This window comes from Triturus cristatus, chromosome 6 (genome assembly GCF_964204655.1).
Source record: "Triturus cristatus chromosome 6, aTriCri1.1, whole genome shotgun sequence".
NCBI classification, from domain to species: domain Eukaryota; kingdom Metazoa; phylum Chordata; class Amphibia; order Caudata; family Salamandridae; genus Triturus; species Triturus cristatus.
This window is the reverse complement of record NC_140589.1, coordinates 1,076,663,246-1,076,684,989: the sequence shown is the minus strand read 5'-3', so window position 1 is coordinate 1,076,684,989 and position 21,744 is coordinate 1,076,663,246. Positions and strand designations below refer to the sequence as shown.

At 46.6% G+C, this 21,744-nt stretch overlaps 1 protein-coding gene across 2 annotated transcripts in view; it reads left to right on the top strand.

The window, feature by feature from the left end:
• LOC146821011 (uncharacterized) overlaps window positions 1-21,744 on the top strand; it is a 640,227-nt gene that overhangs the window by 552,439 nt on the left and 66,044 nt on the right. For both annotated transcript variants that reach the window (XM_085611945.1, XM_085611944.1), the window contains exon 6: window positions 16,137-16,235. In XM_085611945.1, the coding sequence (XP_085468071.1) occupies window positions 16,137-16,235 (99 nt within the window). The remainder of the gene's footprint in view (window positions 1-16,136; window positions 16,236-21,744) is intronic.

The window sequence follows — 21,744 nt, the reverse complement described above, 5'->3', positions numbered from 1 at the left end:
CGATGAAACGTGCTTGGTATTGCCCTAGAGAAGAGCTTCTAAACACCAGACAAAAAGCACCACTGAACAGAGTGGTCTGTGTGACCACTTTTGGAGTGCATACCAATAAGGTTCAGAATCTGATTACTAAAAATTGGAACCTTATCAGGAGCATTGACCCTGAAATTGAGGTCCCTATGTTTGCCTACAAACGGGGCAAAAATATAAAAGACCATCTCATTAGATCATCAAGTGAAATTACCAAAAGAAAGACAAATACCCTTTAATCTGCTTGGGGGTTACCAGAGCTAAAAGGCCTTCACAAGTGTGGCAACTGTGTAGCCTGCCCATACACTGAGAATACCAACTCCTTTAAACACGGTGACTGCACATATAACCTTGAATTTTTCTCAAACTGCAACACACGTAATGTGGTCTATTGCATCTGGTGTCCCTGCGGACTACCATACATCGGACAAACACAGCAGCCAGTAAAAGCCCGGATTGGACAACATCGTAGCAGGATAAGGAAATCAGTTGAGAATGCCCCACTTGTGTCACACTTTATTGAAAAACAGCCCACAGCAGACAACATCAGGTGGCAAGTGATAGACCTGGCCAGAGCCCCTGAGAGAGGTGGGAACATTACACAAATCTTGCAAAGACGAGACTGCCACTGGATAGACAGAATTGACTCAATTTCCCAAGGGCTTAACTCCGCAGAAGAGTGGCGTGGTTTTGTCGCAACATTAAACTGAAATAGCCGCCTGCACACACCAAAATGAGTCGCTGCAAGCCCTGGTATCACACCAACTGATTCTCTGGTCCATCACCGCAATATATATACCACTAGCACAAACTGGATACTCAGAAATAGCGGGTAGGTTTAACCATAACTATAATGAGTCTGTAAACATTCATAGATAAACATGACGACTACCACCACCATCTACGTATGTAACAATTATATATGTGATTTTCCCATTGGTCGAATCGTTAGTGCCTTGAATTGATACTACATGATATATGTAATTTGCATCTTAACCTTGCCGCCCTTTATTATATTTTTTGTATTTCACTTGTTTATGGTAATTCAAACTATGCCAATCACATGCCAAGGCACACGGTTTTTGTGATATCTTTATATATGGTTGTCTCAGTAATTGTACATTCTACTAATGCAATTGCATTATATGCAATGACATACTTATGTTAACCCCACAATTATAGAGCGTCAATATCCATGTCATTATATCTGTATCCAATCTCTGACAATACATGACTGAGGACAGCACATTTCCATATGGTCATGATAGTGAATATGTTAAATAATTCATGCTTTTTGGAACTTACGTTATTTTCAGCATCAAATGTGCCTTAAGCCAGTTCTTTAGGTCTCGTCTGGCTATCGCGTAAGCGATCGCTCAGCGAGACTTATGTAGGGGTTTCCGAAAATGCTCCCAAAGGCTTCCCAGGCGGATCGGGTGGCGGTTACGCGCACAACCACGCGCATTCCATTTGCCACCAGCTACTTGCTGCGCGTGCGCCGCCTCACGCATTCAGAGAGATTTAGTAAGGGGCACAAGACGTTAGGAATGCGGTTTATGGCCAGTGCATGTGAGGCATTCAAGCGCGAAGCTGGCATCTGGCATCGGACTTGAAAGCAGCAGACTGCTTTCGCCAGAACTTTCGTTATAACTCACACCCCATATGCTCGTTCCCTCCCACCCTACCTTTGATGTCCGCTTTTCTTGTTGTTTACAAACGACGCCACACACTGCTGTCCGCCACACACTGCTGCACGCCACACACTGCTGCACGCCGCACACTGCTGCACGCCGCACACTACCGCACGCCACACACTGCTGCGCACACTGCTGCATTACACACTGCTGCATTACACACTGCTGCACGCCTCACACTGCTACACGAAACACTGCTGCACGCCACACACTGCTGCACGCCGCACACTGCTTCACGCCACACACTGCTGCACGCAGCACACTGCTGCACGCCGCACACTGCTACACGAAACACTGCTGCACGCCACACACTGCTGCATGGCACATACTGCTACACACCGCACACTGCTGCACGCCACACACTGCTGCACACTGCTGCATTACTCACTGCTGCATGCTGCACGACACTGCTGCATGCCGCACACTGCTGCATGCCGCACACTGCTGCACGCCGCACACTGCTGCATGCCGCACACTGCTGCACGCCGCACACTGCTGCACGCCGCACACTGCTGCACGCCGCTGCAGTCCACACAGTGCTGCATGCCTCACACTGCTACACGAAACACTGCTGCACGCCACACACTGCTGCACACCGCACACTGCTGCACGCCACACTGCTGCACGCCGCACACTGCTGCACGCCACACTGCTGCATGCCGCACACTACCGCACGCCACACACTGCTGCGCACACTGCTGCATTACACACTGCTGCATTTCACACTGCTGCACGCCGCACACTGCTGCACGCCTCACACTGCTGCACGCCTCACACTGCTGCATGCCACACACTGCTGCACGCCTCACACTGCTGCATGCCTCACACTGCTGCACGCCTCACACTGCTGCACGCCTCACACTGCTGCACGCCTCACACTGCTGCACGCCGCACACTGCTACATGCCACACACTGCTGCACGCCACACACTGCTGCATGCCGCTGCATGCCACACACTGCTGCACGCAGCACACTGCTGCACGCCGCACACTGCTGCACGCCGCACACTGCTACACGCCGCACAATGCTACACGAAACACTGCTGCACGGCACGCACTGCTGCACGGCACACACTGCTGCATGCCGCACACTGCTGCACACCACACACTGCTGCATTACTCACTGCTGCATGCTGCGCGCAGCACACTGCTGCATGCCGCACACTGCTGCACGCCGCACACTGCTGCACGCCGCTGCACGCTACACAGTGCTGCATGACTCACACTGCTACACGAAACACTGCTGCACGCCACACACTGCTGCACGCCACACACTGCTGCACGCCGCACACTGCTGCATGCCACACACTGCTGCACGCCACACACTGCTGCGCACACTGCTGCATTACACACTGCTGCACGCCGCACACTGCTACACGAAACACTGCTGCACGCCTCACACTGCTGCACGCCTCACACTGCTGCACACCACACACTGCTGCACGCCACACACTGCTGCACGCCACACACTGCTACACGAAACACTGCTGCACGCCACACACTGCTGCACGGCTCACACTGCTGCACGCCACACACTGCTGCACACTGCTGCATTAATCACTGCTGCATGCTGCACGACACTGCTGCACGCCGCATACTGCTGCACGCTGCACACTGCTGCATGGCGCTGCACGACACAGTGCTGCATGTCTCACACTGCTACTCGAAACACTGCTGCACGCCGCACACTGCTGCACGCCGCACACTGCTGCACGCCACACACTGCTGCACACCGCACACTGCTGCATGCCGCACACTACCGCACACCACACACTGCTGCGCACACTGCTGCATTACACACTGCTGCATTACACACTGCTGCATTACACACTGCTGCACTCCGTACACCGCTGCACGCCGCACACTGCTGCACGCTGCACACCGCACACTGCTGCACGCCACACACTGCTGCACGCCACACACTGCTGCACGCCACATACTGCTGCACGCCACACACTGCTGCACGCCTCACACTGCTGCACGCCTAACACTGCTGCACGCCGCACACTGCTGCACGCCGCACACTGCTGCACTCCACACACTGCTTTTATGCGAGTTTATGCTACTGACATTGGAAATGACAATGCCTTTTATTTGTTTTAAAACCAAAACATAAATAAAAGGCATTGTAATTTTACAATGCCAGTAGCTCAAACTCTATAAATGTGAGACCTATTGCATTGCAAATGCTTGTTTTATATAAGGTGTCAACCACTTGTCTATACTTTACTACTTTACCCTAAGTCCCTTCAATATGGCTGACTAAACACTACCGAAAAACGGATGTTCCATGCAACGGCAATCTCCCCTCTGCCTGCGCACCCTCCCGGTTTCACTCTATTCTTAAACCAATGTGCACGTCAGCACATCGTCATTTTACCGCGGCAAATGGACTAAGGCAGTTTGCCAACAGCACGCATCCCTCGTGCATGGTGGAACTATCCTCTCTTCTGGTAAGAGACCTCCAAGCTTTCTCACGCACTATCCCTGCCCATGGGTGGCGAGCGGATACTATTGTACCGGCCCCTTTATTACAGGAACTGATTCCTGAAAACTCACTGAAGGGGTTATCCTGCCAAGATTGGCCCGCTTTACCCCACTACCCACAACCCTGTGACTTCTATTCCGGTAAGAATATAGGGAACTGTTTTTTACACTGCCAATACACTCTGTGATCTCAGTGGTTTATTAGGTCTCGCCTGACCCAGCGCATGCACTGGTCTGGCGAGACTTATTGAGAGGGCTCCAAAAAGTGCTACCAGGCCAGCCTAGAGCTACAATGCATGTGCGCGGGCGCCGCTTTTGACGCGATTACTTTCACGGCCGCTTTGATGTTTGATCGCGATCACTTTCACGGCCGCTTGGCATAGCCAATAGGTCTCGCTTATGGGACCTTATAAGTATTTAGTTATGCAACTGTTGCATGGCTAAACACTTATAAGGTCCCAAAGGCGAGACCTATTGGCTATGCCAATGCTTGTTACCTTGCTATTAAGCATGACACCCACTCACGTTCTCCAAAGAGGTTCCGCCCCAGATGTGACCTGCTATGACCCCTCATCGGGACCACCAGGCCTTTACTCCATACAGGGGTAAGTGCTCACAATATCCTGGCAGCATCACATAACACATAGTGCTCCTTTCTCTCTGCTTATTCTAATTACTCCCCCCCTTTTCATTATACTACAGAACCCGGCCACGCTCCCTGAAAGTATTTTTTCTGTTTATTCACGGTTGGCACCTCACCTCATCCTTCCATCCACAAGTACTGTGTGGTCAACAATTCAGATAGTTGTTATACCTACACTTAATATCAGAGCGATGCATTATGGTCCACTTTCTATTTCTTACACTACTTTTCACTCTCTTTCTCAGATGTTCCAACTATCATAGGTCCTGATGAGACCCTGCATCCTAAATAGGGTCGAAACGCCCTCGACATTTTGTGAAAACGAACCATTATCACAGCAGTTGTTACTGTATAAAGTGGCTGTATAATTTGAAGAAATAACACTGTTGGTCGTTTTCATTGTAAAAAATACGTGAAACCTTGTAAATATTGCCACACCTTGTCACTCAGTTAGGTTCATGCCACACTTGGAACACTTTTTTCACAAATGCTTTTCTTTCGTATAGTAATGTTGCTATACATTGTGTAAATAATATAAACATACATGTGTAAACTCTTAGTGTGTCTGGTCCCTCTTTCTATGACATCTTATACAACCGTTTCTTATAGCGATTGCGCTTTAATATTATCATACATAGCTACATGTTTCTCACAGGAACCACTGTTTCCTTGTTAATTTAGATGCAGTCTGAAAATAATTTATATCGTACTTCAACAGACTGGGCTTACATTTTTGGTGAATGCTGGTTTTGGCTACCAGCTCTGCCCATGAGGAGGGGTGTGTGTGTGTGTGTGTCATGCACTAACCCCCATAGGTTTTCCTGGTGCTAAAACAGCTAAGAGTGCAAGAGTATCTAACAGAAGTAAGACTTAACTGAATAGGAACCTTTTCATTGCTACAGGCCAGATGGTTTTTCAGGGCTGCAATGCTCAAAGGGAGAGCTTTCCGTAGCTTAGGAGTCTGATGTCTAAAAGACCATTCCACCAGTGCGACCTTTTTTCTCTCTCATGCAATGGTGAACAGGAGATAATGGTTTGAGAGTAGAGAAGAGGTTGGGATGTATTGCATCAAGGGACTCTTTAGGTCAGACTGGTTTAGATCATAGAATACCCTGTGTAGAATGCATAAAGCCTTAATATGCACACATTGTTCAACAGTGAGCCAATGTAAAGAGCTGCATGTATTAGAGATCAGGTCAAATTTGTGCAGCGTGTAAACCAGCTATACAGCACGTTTCAGAATGAGCTGCAGTTTGAATAGTAAATATCCTGGGTGTCCCAAATGAATAACTCTTGCTATAGTGTAATTGAGATAAAACCAGAATAGACACTACAGTTGACTGTTTGATTGGTCGAATAAAAGTAAAAGTATTCGATCCTAGGCATGCGTAATATCAAGAAACCTGATTCGGCAATTGAGTAAATATGTTCACAAAGAAAGCAATCTCAATTGATGGTGACTCCCTACCCCTTAGTTTTCTTATCAGCTGCTGGAGTGGTCCCCAACTTTATTGTCAACCATTCGGGTTTCCATTGTACATGGTCTTTTCCCAAGAGCAGCTCAGTTTTACACGTATTGAGTTTTAGTAGGTTGGAGTTCATCAATTGCTCAGTAGCCATAAGACCCTTCTTCAGTCTTCGCACTGAGATAGGGTCCGAATGATCTAATGTATTGATATGCGTTTTGTTAATATATGAAAGTGGCTTACTCCCAAGGGATGTGATCAGTTGAGACAGGGATTATATAAATAGTGAAGAGTTATGGATATAAAGAGTATGATTGGGGGGATGCCACACTAAATGTGTGCCTTCTCTCAGAGGTATGTTGCCAGAGATAGCATTTGAGCACAGTCTGACAGTAAAGATTTAAACCACACAAGGGCAGAGCTCTGCAGCCCAGTCTCACTCAGATGGTCGACCAAAATGGCATGGTGTATCATATTGAACACGGCTGAAAGGTCTAACATAGTTAGTGCCACCGTGTCTCAATTATCTTGCATTTGACGGATTTCTTGTAATGCTAACAGGAGGGCTGATTTAGTCCCTCGACCTGTTTGCCATTGATCTAAAACATTGGCTTCTTGGAGGAACTTGGACAGTTTTGACGCTTCAACCTTCTACATGAATTTAATGAAAGCTGGGAGTAATTAGTGGAGTCATCAGGGTTAAGATTGGCTATTGAATTATCATTTATTTTTTGCCCTGAAGAGTAGAAATGGTGCACGGCATTTTCTGTTACCAGATGGGAGACACAAGCACCATATTTCCTGCGGGACAAAAGCTTTGTAGTGAGTTGTTGAATTGAAGCACAACAGGTTATTGCAACTCTATAAAACATCGTTTGCATTTTTGCGCAGCAGAGTTTTGCCAAAAACAGATGTTATTATTACTCAATTTGCTGGTAATTTATTGCTAAAACATGGAAGGATAAAAGAGTGATTTGGCAATGCCAGGATTCAAGCATGTGACCTGCAAATCATGTCAGAAGGGAGCAACAAACACTTAACTTACTGATCCATCTTAATAGCCAAAAGAAAGTGATGAAAGTGATAAGGGTGTTATTTCTAAATCTGGGTGTAGACACCACAGCCATTTATTTATTAATTACATGAAACTTAGAAGAGTGAGAGAGGTGCAAATAAAAGAAAAGGTGACAGATACAAATGTAAGAAAAAGTTGTGAGCTAGTTAGCAGCATAACAACAAATAAAGGTGTGCTTGTAAAAGTTATCACTCTGTGTTTAAGATAGAACAGTTTGTTAGGGAGGCTGTCTTTGTCACTTATTTAAGAGAAAAGAGGATCCGATGTTAGGGCCAACAACTGTAGCTGTGCCGACATTGTCATCAAGGTTCTTCTCTTATCTTTGTTTATTAAAGCTTAGCATGACTGATTATCTAAACGCTTTCATGCTGTATGCAAGAGCTACCACAGTGCAACTTACTGAACTGCAAAAAGGTGTTTCATTGCAATTGTTTTTCTCTACGATCATTACAATTCTTCTCTGGAATAGCAGTAGAGGTCTGTTTCTGTCCACAAAAAATGGTCTGTCGATGTGGACTCTCAGGCCACATAATGACCGTTTAATGAGTACCTGTGCAGTAGAGTCCGCTGCTATTTACAATTGTGTTCTTCCATTGTCAATTAAGTAAATAGAAGTCCCCTTCACAAATGGCATACACAAGATGTTTCAGCAGAAAAAAGTACTTGTTAAATGGGATTAGGCTCTGATCACTACTTATTTTATTTTCAAAGAAATGTTTTTTCCAGAGCAGATGTCAGACCTATTGTCTCTGGGGTACGAGCAAGCTGTACGGATGCTATACAGTCCATACCATATGGTTTCACATCTTGAACACTAAATAAAGTAAAGTATGTATTCAAGCCACACAAGAAGTCTGTTTGTTTCTATGGCTACTGCTGTCCTTAGAAATGTTGTCTGAAAGAGTAGTTCAGGTTGGTTCCAAAGTCCCTGTCGGCTCCTGCTAATGGACGCCAGCTTCTTTTGTACCGGGGACACAGTGCCTACAGCGGCCTACAACCCCCAGCACCACCCGCAGCAGGAGGGCTGCCCATGACCTGCATTCACGTCAGGAGGTGCACAAAAGGGCAGCTGCATTCCCGGGCCAAGGGTGGGCCTGTCTGCGTCCATCTTAGACCGGATAAGACTGGGCCGGGCCACCCCCCTTGGCGTCGCTTTTGGATGATGGACCGTGGGTCAACGAGAAACCAGCATGCAATCCTAAGGTCAGTGCATTCATAAGCGCACATTGCTTGTTTTCTCCTCTAAAGTCATTAAGGAACTTATGTACTGCTGAGGTCTATTTTACAAGTAGCTATGGGTAAAAGCACCCCCCCCCCCCCAGCAAAAGGTTTGACTACTCGACAGAAAGCTCCATCTGCACTTCCAACTGCACAACCCACTGCAATTGATAAAATGCTCCAGCGGGCAATCGGAGCCATCTCTAACGAAATCGAACGCACAGAGAGACGCCTCTCATTAACACCGATTTTAGCCCCAAGTCCGACCCAATCTGATTCTGGAACTTTGTCTCCATCACTGACACCCACCACGATCACCGACCCAGAGCCCCCAAGGACACGAGCCCAGACAGGAGCGGGCCATGCCCCCAAGTCCTCTTTGGGAGGTGGAGGAAAGAAGAAAGGGAGGAAACAGAAACCCGCCACATACTAGGGAGCAAAGCGGAACAAACAAACACCTGACACACTATGAAATAGACCTCCGGGGGAACAAGGAACAGGCAAGCAACCACAAACGACCCCAGAGCAACCTTGGTGTTGGACCTTAAAGCACATTTCAGTTTGGTTGTAAAGGATGAACTCGATGCTCTAACGATACAAATTGATAAATTATCACCATTGGTGGACCATTGGGTGGGAAAGCTGATTCTACTCTTAAAGCAATTGAGTCTACCAAATCTCTTGTTATAGAGTCAGCCTTGCACCCAAACAAGGTAACAACATCTGTTTTAGACACATCGTCTGTCCCCGTTGGTCCCAACATAATCACGCATGAGAATGCAGCTCCCACTCCCAGAATGCCTGCCCCACAGAGCCGGGACCCAGTCAACCCTCAACCGAGGCCTTCCCGTTGTCCTCTTTCCGAACCTGTAAACAGGTTAACACCGATCACATCAGGCCCACTTGACCCACAACAAGTTGGCAACAACCAAGAGGCCCGTAAGAGGACCCCACCACACATAAAACCTAGGGAAACCCAGTCCGCACTACCAAGTATTAATTTGCCCCCAGCCTCCACTCCCTATATCATTGTGTTAGCCGGAGTACCTGAGTTGGAAAGGGGCTCAGGGGAGTCTCATTCCGAACTCAAAAACAAATGTATCCACTGGTTAACGAAACATAGGCCCCTTCCTTATCAAGATCGAAGCAATATCCTATTTACAGGTAGGGTAAGCTGGCTTGGGTGGAAGCGAAAGGACATAGTGATTAACTTTAGGGATACCCGGGCTGTCCAATACATCTTAGATTGGGGTCACCCTAGGGAGGCTGGGGGTATTCTTTCTCTGCCTCTTGGATATTTTTATCCTCCCTGGCAAATGCCGCACCATGAGGGAAATATGGCCAATAGCTGGGGGTGAGTGACCAGGACGGCGCTATACCGCAAATAGGCTGGGACCATCCAACACCACTGATATACAACATCCCCATTGCCAACAGATTCAGCCCTTTAGATATGGTAGACTGACTAAAACCCACTGGTTCCTCCAACAAATGGCCCAGCGATAATCACAAGATTAGAATGAGATACTTGCACCAGGGCGGCCTAGTACAAAAGGATGGATACGGGAAGCAAAAAAGAGATAAGGAGCAGATCAATGTGGGCGGCTCGCTAGACCCTACCTCCACCTCATCCAGTAACCCAAACTGGGCCAATGAATGCAGCCCTAGGGGAGGGGTAGGGTCCAAAGATATACACCAGGCTCCATTAAAGGAAAGTCCCACCCCCAGGCTTCTTTGGCCAATTTAGTAGGACCACCAAGCACTCGGATTTTATCTTGGAACATAGCAGGACTTAACACAACACTGGATCTTCCAGATTGGGGGGCATTCATAGACCAACACGAACTATGCTTGTTCCAGGAAACATGGTCAAGGGCAGACACACTTAGAGTGGGCTATGCATCGTACTGCATCCCAGCAGTTCAGGGGGTCAGGGGAGACCCTTGGGGGGCCTGTGCTCCTGGGTTGGAGTGCACCTGGGCTGCGAGGCCAAACAGTTAGAGACCTCTTTCCCTGATATTCTGTGTGTTCTTCTTTGCTTCCCTAACTCTATAAGGATTGCTCTAATCAATGTCTACTCTCGGCCAGTATGTTATGGGCAATCCTCCCACACGCTCGATTGCCTAACCTAATTTCTCCCTACTATACTAGAGAACTGCTGGGTCATCTTTGGCGGGGATTTTAACTGTCAATTCGAGCCCCTGAACAGCCTATCTTCAAGTATTACAAGTGAGGAGGATTCAGTTTGGACAATTCCAGAGCCCAACATTCCACCAACACAGGCTTGGACTCCCCTGGTCATACAAATGAATGCTCTCACACTAAGCCGTTCACTGAGGACCTGTAATGGTCGATTCCCATCCGATAGTCCTGGGAATTTTACCTTTAATAGACCCGGGCAGGCATCAATCTTAGATTACATCTTGGTGGACGTCAGCTTATGGCACAGGGCTCTCGATTTTAAGGTCATTCCCCGCCACGAGATTGACCATAACTCTCTGGTTTTAGAAATATCCCTTCCGCTTGCTGAAGGCCATCTTGGCACAGCCCCAAAACCTAACTCCAGCCTAGTATTGGCTGAAGGAGGGAAGAGGGTACGCTGTGGGGAACTCGCTCTAACACCGGATAAAGTAGCCTCCCTATACCAACAAATTGTCCCCTATTTAGAAACTGCCTTTCGACTTTCTGCAACCAGCAGCACTTTATCTTCCCAAATGATAATTGCAAAAAACCACCAGGACCTGTTTTCTGCCCTAGCACAATCTTTTTATAACAGCAACAGGCCTAGGCCGAATTCTAAACCAAGGCACTCATGGTTTAACAAACACTGTAAGGTAGCCAAGCTAGCCCTTCTAACTTCCATCAAAATGAATGATAGGCCACGAATCAAGGAAGCCAGGGACCAGTATAAAAAAACTGTAGCTAGAGCCAAAACTAACTGGGAAAGTGATAAATGGAAAGCAATAAAAAGAGCACTGGATAATTGTGACATGAGAGCCTTCTGGAACTTAGTTAAGACAGGGAAATCCGAAGGCCAATTGCCAATCACCCCAAACCTAGGGGAAGACGTTTGGAGAGCCTATTTTAAATCTTTATATTCAAGGACTATAGAGGAAGAGAGTCGGGTAGGGTAGAAACAGTCATTCTAGATGTGGAGCTTCCAAACTTAGATTCTCCACTCTGTACAATGAAGGAGATTACAGAGACACTGAGCAACCTACTTCCAGCTAAAGCACCGGGGCTAGATAAGATTCCTGGCGACCTATTCCCCTCCGAACCCACAATCTGGGCACCTTATCTATGGTCACTATTTAATGCCTTTTTACAAGGCTTGGCGCTGCCCTCTACATGGGCTAGGACAGAAATTATCCCCATTTATAAAAAGGGCTCACCACTAAATCCAGCAAAATATCGCCCCATAAGCCTCCTGGATGTCACCCAAAAAATCTTTGCTCACGTACTTCTGGGGCGCTTGCAATCTTGGATAGAAGAGAACAACGCATTAACACCCCTAAAAGCAGGGTTTAGGGCCCAAATCTCCACCATTGATCAGATCTTTAGATTACAACCTATCCACTGGAAAACCGTGGTTTTAGAGGGTGGAAGCCTCTATCTCACATTCGTGGATCTTAAATCCGCTTTTGAATTGGTGCAGAGAGATCAACTGTGGGGTATAGTTCTCGATCTGGGAGTTCCAGAATATCTTTGCCATCAGTTGAAACGCCTTCACCAAGACAATTATGCGTGAATAAGATATGGCAAAAATGGTGAACTCTCCATCCCTTTCCCTGTAGAGAAAGGAGTGTGACAGGGATGGGTTCTGGCCCGACACTCTTCTCCCTTTTTTCGAACAGCCTAATTGAAACTCTGTTAGATGGGAAAGATATTGACGCACCCAGGCTGGTGAACTGCAAAATTCCAGCTCTTATGTTTGCGGACGATACGCTTTTACTCTCCAAATCTCCTTTGAGACCGCGACCTTCCCGGTGAGCTGGAAGCACGCCGAGATCAACGCCCTGCTTAAGAAACCCAAAGCAGACCCCAAGGACCTCAAGAACTTCTGGCCCTGCTCCCATTCCCGGCGAAGGTCATCGAGAAAACTGTCAACAAACAGCTGACCCGCTACCTCGAGGAGAAAAACATCCTGGACCCGTCCCAGTCCGGGTTCCGCAGCAACTACAGCACTGAAACTGCCCTCATCGCCGCCACCGATGACATCAGGGCCCTGCTGGACAACGGCGAGACCGCGGCCCTCATCCTCCTGGACCTATCAGCCGCTTTCGACACAGTCTGCCACCACACCCTACGCACCCGCCTCCACGATGCAGGAATCCGAGGCAAAGCACTGGACTGGACTACCTCCTTCCTCTTCGGCAGAACGCAGTGCGTCCGCCTCCCCCCCCCTTCCGATCCGAAGCCACTAAGATCATCTGCGGCGTACCCCAAGGATCCTCCCTCAGCCCGACGTTGTTCAACATCTACATGGCCCCGCTCGCCCACGTCGCCAGACTGCACAACCTCAACATCATCTCTTACGCCACACAACTGATCCTCTCGCTCACCAAGGACCCTCTTACCGTCAAAACCTCCACGAAGGAATGAAAGCCGTCGCCGAATGGATGAAGAACAGCTGCCTAAAGCTGAACTCGGACAAGACAGAGGTCCTCATCCTCGGCTCCACCCCTCTGCCTGGGACAACTCCTGGTGGCCGACCGCCCTTGGAGCAGCACCAACACCCACCGACCACGCACGCAACCTGGGATTCATCCTCGCTTTAACGCTCTCCATGACCAAGCAAGTCAACGCCATCTCATCCTCCTGTTTCAACACCCTCCGCATGCTCCGAAAGATCTACAGGTGGATCCCCACCGACACTAGAAGAACAGTCACCCAGGCCCTCGTCAGCAGCAGACTGGACTACGGAAACGCCCTCTACACGGGAGCCCCGGCCAAACTGCTGAAACGACTGCAACGTATACAGGACGCCTCTGCACGCCTGATCCTCGACATCCCTCGCCACAGCCACATCACACCCTACCTGAGAGACCTGCACCGGCTTCCTGTCAACAAGAGGATCACCTTCAAGCTCCTCACCCACGCACACAAAGCACTCCACAACACTGAACCAGCATACCTCAACAAACGACTCACATTCTACACCCCAAACCACCAGCTACGCTCCACCGACCTCGTCCTTGCCACCGTCCCCCGCATCCGGAGAGCGACCACCGGCGGCAGATCATTCTCCTACCTCGCCGCCAAGTCCTGGAACACCCTCCCCATCCTCCTACGGCAGACTGAAGACCTACTTACCTTCAGGAGGCTACTCAAGACCTGGATGTTCGAGCAGTAGCAGCAGCCCCCCCCCCCTGCGTCTTGAGACCCTCACGGGTGAATAGCGCCCTTTACAAATGTCTTGACTGATTGATTGAATGATTGATTGATGGGCATGCAGAGGGTGCTCGAGGTATTCAGCACTTTCTGCAAAAATCGGGGACTGGAGATTAATCTTCAAAAAATCAAGTACATGGTTTTTAATGCCAACACCATGAATTGCCCATATCCCCGATTAGATGGAAGGGCCCTAGAGAGGGTGTCCATTTTTTACTATCTAGGGATCACATTAACTGAAAAATGGAATGGTTACACAAATAAAGAAATCTAGTCTAACACTGACCCAGTTCACGGGGGGCATCATAAAAGTATATAAGAGTTGTACGCACAAAGTGATAGGTCCTGCAGCAGAATTTTACAAGACACAGGCCAGGGGAGCGTCACTGTATGGGGCAGAATTATGGGGCCATTGCCCATCCACTTCCCTATCAATGCCAGAGAATCTATTTCTTAGGCAATTGCTGGGTCTCCCTACGAGTTCCCCACTAACACCGCTCAGGATGGATCTAGGGATTAGTCCTATAGCAGATATAGCCTCCTCTAGACCCCTCCTATACTGGTGACGCCTTTGGAGTACACCCGAACTAGCTGAATATAAAGAGGAGCTGAAGGATGGTATGAGCCTCCAAGATGCAAAGAAACTCCCTTGGCTAGCTTATTACAGGAATACTTGCCAGGCCTTAGGGAGGGTAAGCATGTGGACAACCACAGAAGAGACTTGTCCTACAATCTCTAGAAAGGCACTACTTGACTACTATAGAGAATTTAAACTGGCTCTACTATGACGGGGGACTAAACCTGGCTGCTTAACCTCTAGGTTTCTGGATATTAAGCAGCAATATAGGCTAGAACCGGCACTCGATCACATCCAACCGCTTATTGCAAAGAAACTCTTCCTTTAATTTAGACATGGGGCACTCCCGCTTTGAGCATTTACTAATAATTGGCAGGGTGCCCACACAAAAGATTGTCCAGGGTGCGACCGAGCTGAGGAAACTGAAATGCATGTCCTCTTTTTTTGCCCCGCCTATGGAAAGCCAAGGTCTTGGTGGTTGCTATATCTGTGTAGAAACATGGGGATCAGACATTGCACAGAGGTGTTCAGGCTTTTTAAGTACAAAACCGACACACTTATTGTGCTTTCCATCTCTCGGTTCTTATACTCTATGTGGTGCATCCGTAGAGCTATTCTAAAGAAAACCCCTTTTAGGAAACTCCTAGCTCCACAGCAACCATTACATATGTTATGCAATGCTATGCACCAGCCTGAATAAGGCGGTCTGCACACATGCACTGTATGATTATCCTCACTGTAATTAACCCTCTCCCTTGGTATTTTAATTATATAATTGTATTTGTCTTAATTCAGACTTTTTAACACCTGTTATAAATATCTATTAGATGAAGTCAAAAGCTTTTAGTAACCGATAGGTTTTTTATTTATCAATGAATTAGTCATCTGCTATAATATGTGCTACTCTACCCCCTTTCGTATTCAATGCAGAAATTTTAAATTCTGTTGTACATTGCACCATACCCAGCCATAGAACTACGAGCAGCGATGAGGGAGTCGATACAAGAATGCACTAAAAATTTGCACAATTTGAAGTGTTTTAACTTTAAAACACAGAAATAATGTACATAGCTTTTATGATGATATATTGTATTGCTCTTTTTTTACTAAAATGTATTGTACTGTCTTTTCTAATGTGCTTTTATGGCCTGTACGGTCTAAATAAAGCTTTCTTTGACTGACTGACTTATTTTATTTTCAAAGAAATGTTTTTTCCAGAGCAGATGTCAGACCTATCGTCTCTGGCATACGAGCAAGCTGTATGGATGCTATACAGTCCATACCATATAGTTTCACATCTTGAACACTAAATAAAGTAAAGTATGTGTTCAAGCCACACAAGAAGTCTATTTGTTTCTATCGCTACTGCTGCCCTTAGAAATGTTGTCTGAAAGAGTAGTTCAGGTTGGGTCCATAGTCCCTGTCGGCTCCTGCTAATGGCCTTTGCTGACCTATTACCAGATAATGGATTTGCTCAAAGATTTCTTCTCCTGAAACAACTGTCTCAATCAGTATATCATATTGCTCTTACTGACATGTTATTCAACCTTTTATGACAGATCATGCTGTTATTTCAGTCATCATTAAAGAAGAGGAAGCCACCTGCTGTTTGGACAATCAAAATCATAAGAAAAGAGAAAATACCAATGGGCTACCAGGTCAGGACACTCACAATATCTTTTTATGAATGTATGTTAGTGTTTTCAAAGCTGTGAAACAATGCAGAGCTGGATACTGAAGAAAGGTTGTAGGCTATTTGAGATCTTTTGGTATCAAACTCAATGCTTTCAATTAAAGCGGTCTTTTTTTTTGTTTAATTAAGATTTTTCTATCAGATAAACAAGATACAAACACAATGCCATTAATTGCCTCATACAGTAGGACATTTCATGTTTGCAGTACAATATCAGTAATACCCCTGTACCCATTCCAGCCCCACAGCTGCCTGAAATGTATCCCCATACATCACGATGCACTTGGTCAGATCCGGATTCGATAGTAAGAAACTGTGAGTGGACCCCACATTTCAAACGCATGAGGGCAGTGGCAGTTCCTCGGCATAGAATTCCAGCTGTCCTTTGCAGTAGATCATATCAGTTTTCCACTGTTTGGCCTTTGGGGCCAATCGTTTCCCCCAGTGCATGGCCGCCCTTCGTTTTGCGAACAGGGGATTGTGTTGCGGTGTTCATTGATCCGCGTTTTTACTTTCCTTGTCGTCATACCGCTGTATTTTAGGTTGCATGGACAATTCAAGAGATAGATTACATTCTCAGTGTTGCAATTAATAAAGTTCTTCAGTTTCCATGGATTGTTTTTGCCGATGTCCGCTTCCTTTGTAGCGGTGGTAAGAGGACAGCAGGCGCAATTGCCGCATGAGAAATGGCCTGTCGGTTTTGGTTGGCTCCAGAGGGTGTTCTGATCATTGTCATCCTCGTGTGTGATTTTGGAGTGTACCAGGTCATCCCTGAGGTTCATGCTTCTCTTAAAGGCGAAAAGGGGGGGGTTCCCACTGTCGTTGTCCACTATTCAGGATTGCCCATTTTTATCTTTATTATGCTTTGGACTTTATTTGATGCAGGTGTGTACGTAGTCGCGCATACCTTGCGCTCAGATTTTATTTTTTGCGTGGTGTCAAGCAAGGCTTCCCGATTATTGTTCCTCGCCCGTTTCTTGGCTCTCCTGATCATTTGTTTCGGGTAGTGTCTAGCCAATAGTTTGGTCTCCAGCTGTTCTGCCTGCTCTTGGAATTTCTCCTGTTCAGAACAATTCCTCCGTATCCTGAGAAATTGTCCTACTGGTAGATTCTGGTGTAGTGCTTTCGGATGGTAGCTCTCGTACAACAGTAGGCTATTTTTATCTGTCGGTTTTATATGCACTTTTGTAGAGATCCCTTCGGTCGTGAGGGTGATGGTCCAAATCGAGGAATATAACATGATTCTTCTCTATAGTGTGGGATAAGTTGAGATGATTGTCTCTGCTGTTGACCCACTCCACAAAGGTCGTGGCATCCTCTGGTGTACCGTGCCATACGATGAAGATGTCATCTATGTATCGCTTCCACGTTCTCATCTGGTGGGCGAAAGGGTTGTTGGCACTGAAGATGTATTCTTCCTCAAATTGATGGACATACAGGCACGCCATACTGGGTGCAAAAGTGCTGCCCATAAACGTGCCCTTGATCTGATGGTATAAGGTGTCTTCGAACTAAAAAATGTTCTCAGTCAAGGCCAGCTCCGCGCATTCGATAATGAAGTGTGTAGGTGTTATGTAGATCCATTCTTGGTTCAGAAGGATTTGTTCAACCACCTCTAGAGTGCGTCTTTGGGGGATGCTCGTGTAGAACGCTTCGATATCCATAGTAATAAGTCCTCTTCGATGTTGACTTCCAGGTCCCTCAGGTGACATAAGACGTCCTTCGTGTCCTTCAGGTACGACAGGGACTTCTGTACGATGGGTCTTAAGAACCAATCGCAGAATTGCGACAGAGGTTCTAGTGCTGAGCCAATGCCGGACACTATAGGCCTACCCGGGGGTGGCACCCTGTTTTTGTGGATTTTGGGTAGGGTATAGAACCTGGGTGTTCTTGGTTCGGTATTTACGAGGAACTCTGCCTCATGTTTCGTTATCCAGTCACAGGTCAGACCCTCACTGACCAGGCTTTTAATTTTGTTCATAATCCGTGTCGTGGGGTCACTCCGATGTATCTCGTAGCTTGTTGTGTCTGATAAAAGGCATAGACACTCTTCTTTGTACATAGTATAGCTCATTAGAACTATAGCCCCACCTTTGTCCGCTGGTTTTATTACTAACTCACGATTGTTTTTGAGTTGTTGGAGCGCTGTCCTCTTTCCCTTGGTCAGGTTTTGAAACCCCTTAGTGTTGTTGAAGTCGATCTCTTTAACCTTTTTGAGAACCGCCTGTTCAAATGCCTGCACATTGCATGAGATGTTTTGGATTGGTGGAGTGAAAGTAGACTTTTTCCGTAGTCCTGTGTTTGACTTTCCATCATCATCACCCTGTGATTCACCGAAGTAGTCCCTCAGCTTGATTTTCCTAAAGAATTGTGCCAATTCGGTGTTAAGAGAAAACGGGTCATTGTTAGGTGTAGGAACAAAACCTTTGCAAGTACGGCTTCTTCATCTTTGCTGATAGTGTAATCACTTAGGTTCACGATATTCGTCATTCCTTGTGCATCACCAGGACAACGCCCCTGCCACTGCTCCGTGTGACTGCTCCTCCGCTGGTCGAGGGTTCGTCCTCCCATTGTACTCTGGGGGTTCTTCTTGATTTTTGTCTGCCTCTTCCCCTTCCTCGGCCTCTGAATAAAAAGGGCTGAGGGCCTTGTTGGTAACCGAACACGGATGGGTAGCATGGTTGTGGCGAAAAGTTCAAAGGGGTGCATAGTTGGGGGAAACATTGTTTGTTGGGGGTTCTGGTGTCTCCTGACGTGTTGTCCTCCTGTGCTCTCATCACTGCTGCTGTCGCTCCTCTCCTCACCTGAGCTGAATGTCCACTTCTGGGGAGTTGGTCTGAAGCGTTGTTGGTGCCTTTGGGCCTGTTGTTGTGGATGTTTCTCATAGTATTCGTCGGTAGTGTATGGGTATACTGTTTCTCGACTGAATTTTTGTACATCCTTCTGTAATTTAGTTATTTTTGATTATGTAAGATATTCCCTATATGCTGAATGGTCGTTGTTTATTTTGTCTAATGTTTTCTTATAGACAGTAATGTGGACTGTAGTTTTCAACTTGCTCTCACTCTGTTGTATTTTGACCATTAGGGCATCTGCTAGTTGTCTAGCTGTATTGATGACTAACACCAACCAATCCTTGGTACACTTCCAGCCGATGCTTGACCAGTTGATCCTGAACTCCTTATTGTTCAAGAAAAGTCTAGGCTCGTTGGTAACCCCGAGTCCTCGTGGGGCTGCGTTCTTTCTCAGGTACTCTGTCATAAACGCCCCATGCAGGGCCGTCCGGATCTGTTCTTTCTTTTTTGCTGAGAGTGCTTCCCACTCATCATATCGGCACAAACAATCCATGGAAACTGAAGAACTTTAGTAAATGCAACACTGAAAATGTGATCTATCTCTTGAACTGTCCGTGCAACCTAAAATACATCGGCATGACGACAACGAAAGCAAAAACGCGGATCAATGAACACCGCAGCACAATCCACTGTAGAAAATCTAACACCAGATTAACAAAACATTTCTTAGACCTTAACCACACTGAATCAGACCTACGTTGGGTGGTACTGAAGGTGATGAGGAATCAAAAAACAGACATCAGTAGAAACCTGCATGTCAGGGAACAATGCTGGGTATACAGTCTGCGCACATGGGACACAGGCCTTAACAACGAAATCCCATGGCTACAACTTGCATGGTAACCCAACTATAGAGCCGTAATGGCAAATAGTTAACATCTGACATACTCACGCACACAGATAAGACATGGGGTACCTACATAAAGTAAATTCCATGACAAGAACTGAATAAACATCCTAACCAGCCACACACTCTACCGCCAATCGTCCACCGTTGGGCGTATCCAGCATATGTGCCTGATGTCATATATAATGAAAAACAGCATGTGGCACAACGATACTGGGTATGACCTGCACGTGTGTGCATCTTCATGCATTTAATGGCAGTATTCACTGCACCTCTTGAACCGCCTCTCACTTTTACCATACATGATACCTCCGCTTTCTGAGGGACTATGTCGATAATTAATCTCCTCTCACATTTATTAGACATGATACCTTTGCTTTCAGAAAGACTATGTCAATAATTAATCACTGAGAATAGGAATGAAATCCACACACTACTTGGTAGAGCAAATACGAGCGCAAATGAATGCATTTTGCACACACGGCAAATGCACGTACCTTAGACATTTCCCCAGGACCTACGCCCAACCAACAGGGAGACTGTGCCTGTGGAAGTAACACCCATAATCAGGCAATCAGGCATGTCCGTAGCGAGACACCGGATCTCGCCCAGGTGCCATACATTCACTCCTCAATTAACTAACAATTAGCAAACCAAGGGTAGTATAAAAGACCGCCCCTCTCCCACCTTCATTTACTGGTGGGGAGGTGAAGTGGACAACCGTAGGAGACACGGCTGGAGGCGCTGAATTTGACAGTAAGAGTGTGTGTGTGTTCCTTTGGATGGATGGATGAGCGTATTCAAATGCTTTGGTGCAGTTTTACTCTTCCCACAAGGACGCACCTTTTTAAATATACATTTGGGTATATGTGTTTTTACTCCCTATCATTGACCTGTTTTATCACCAGCAGGACATGATTCTATGTCTTTCTTTCCAGAATGTCACAGTAGGGTCTTCCACCCTCGACCCCCCATGGAGTAAGTAGGATAGCGACCTAGGGTAAGCGGCGAGAGACATGCTTTCTCTCCTCAAATTAAGTATTGACACGTATGACTGACACGTGTCTCACTTAGTGACCACCATGCGCGCTTTAAGTGTGGTGATGTGTGAAGTGTAAATACTACAAACAGGAAACTTTCATATTTGTTATGTATTTGTTTCCCTCTCTTCCTTCTTTTTCTACAGGTATTTCTTGTGAGTACTAGACTAGTGGGAATATTGATACTCCTATAAACTCCCACTCTTATAGTGGTTGATCTTTCATACAATCTGTGTATAAAGACTGAGCCCTTTTGAAAACTTTGGTCCTGACGAAAGCTATGTACCCTTCGGGGACCTTGAAGCAGAAACATGTTGACCACATCTAGGGCCATATGTAGGAAGCCCAATACCGGTCGGTAACAGCCGATTTTCGGTAAAAATCCCGTTACCGACTGGTATTCAGGCTTTTGGTATGTAGGGGGCACATTTCAGGATTCGGTAATTTACCGAATCGGTAAAATTACCGAATCGGTAATTTTACCGATTCGGTAAATACCGAATCCTGAAATGAGATGTAGGGGGAGTGTGTGGGTGTTGTGGGGATTCGTTATTTACCACCAACTAAAAGTTGGTGGTAAATGACGAATGGCTTTGAAAAAGCATTTTTTTGCACTTAGAAGTGTGCAATGTGGCAGACATACATGCCCTTAGGGCACAGCTTTCCAAACTTTTCATGCTGGTGACACCCTTTTTAGAAATGCAAAATTTTGTGACACGGTAATGCAGTTTA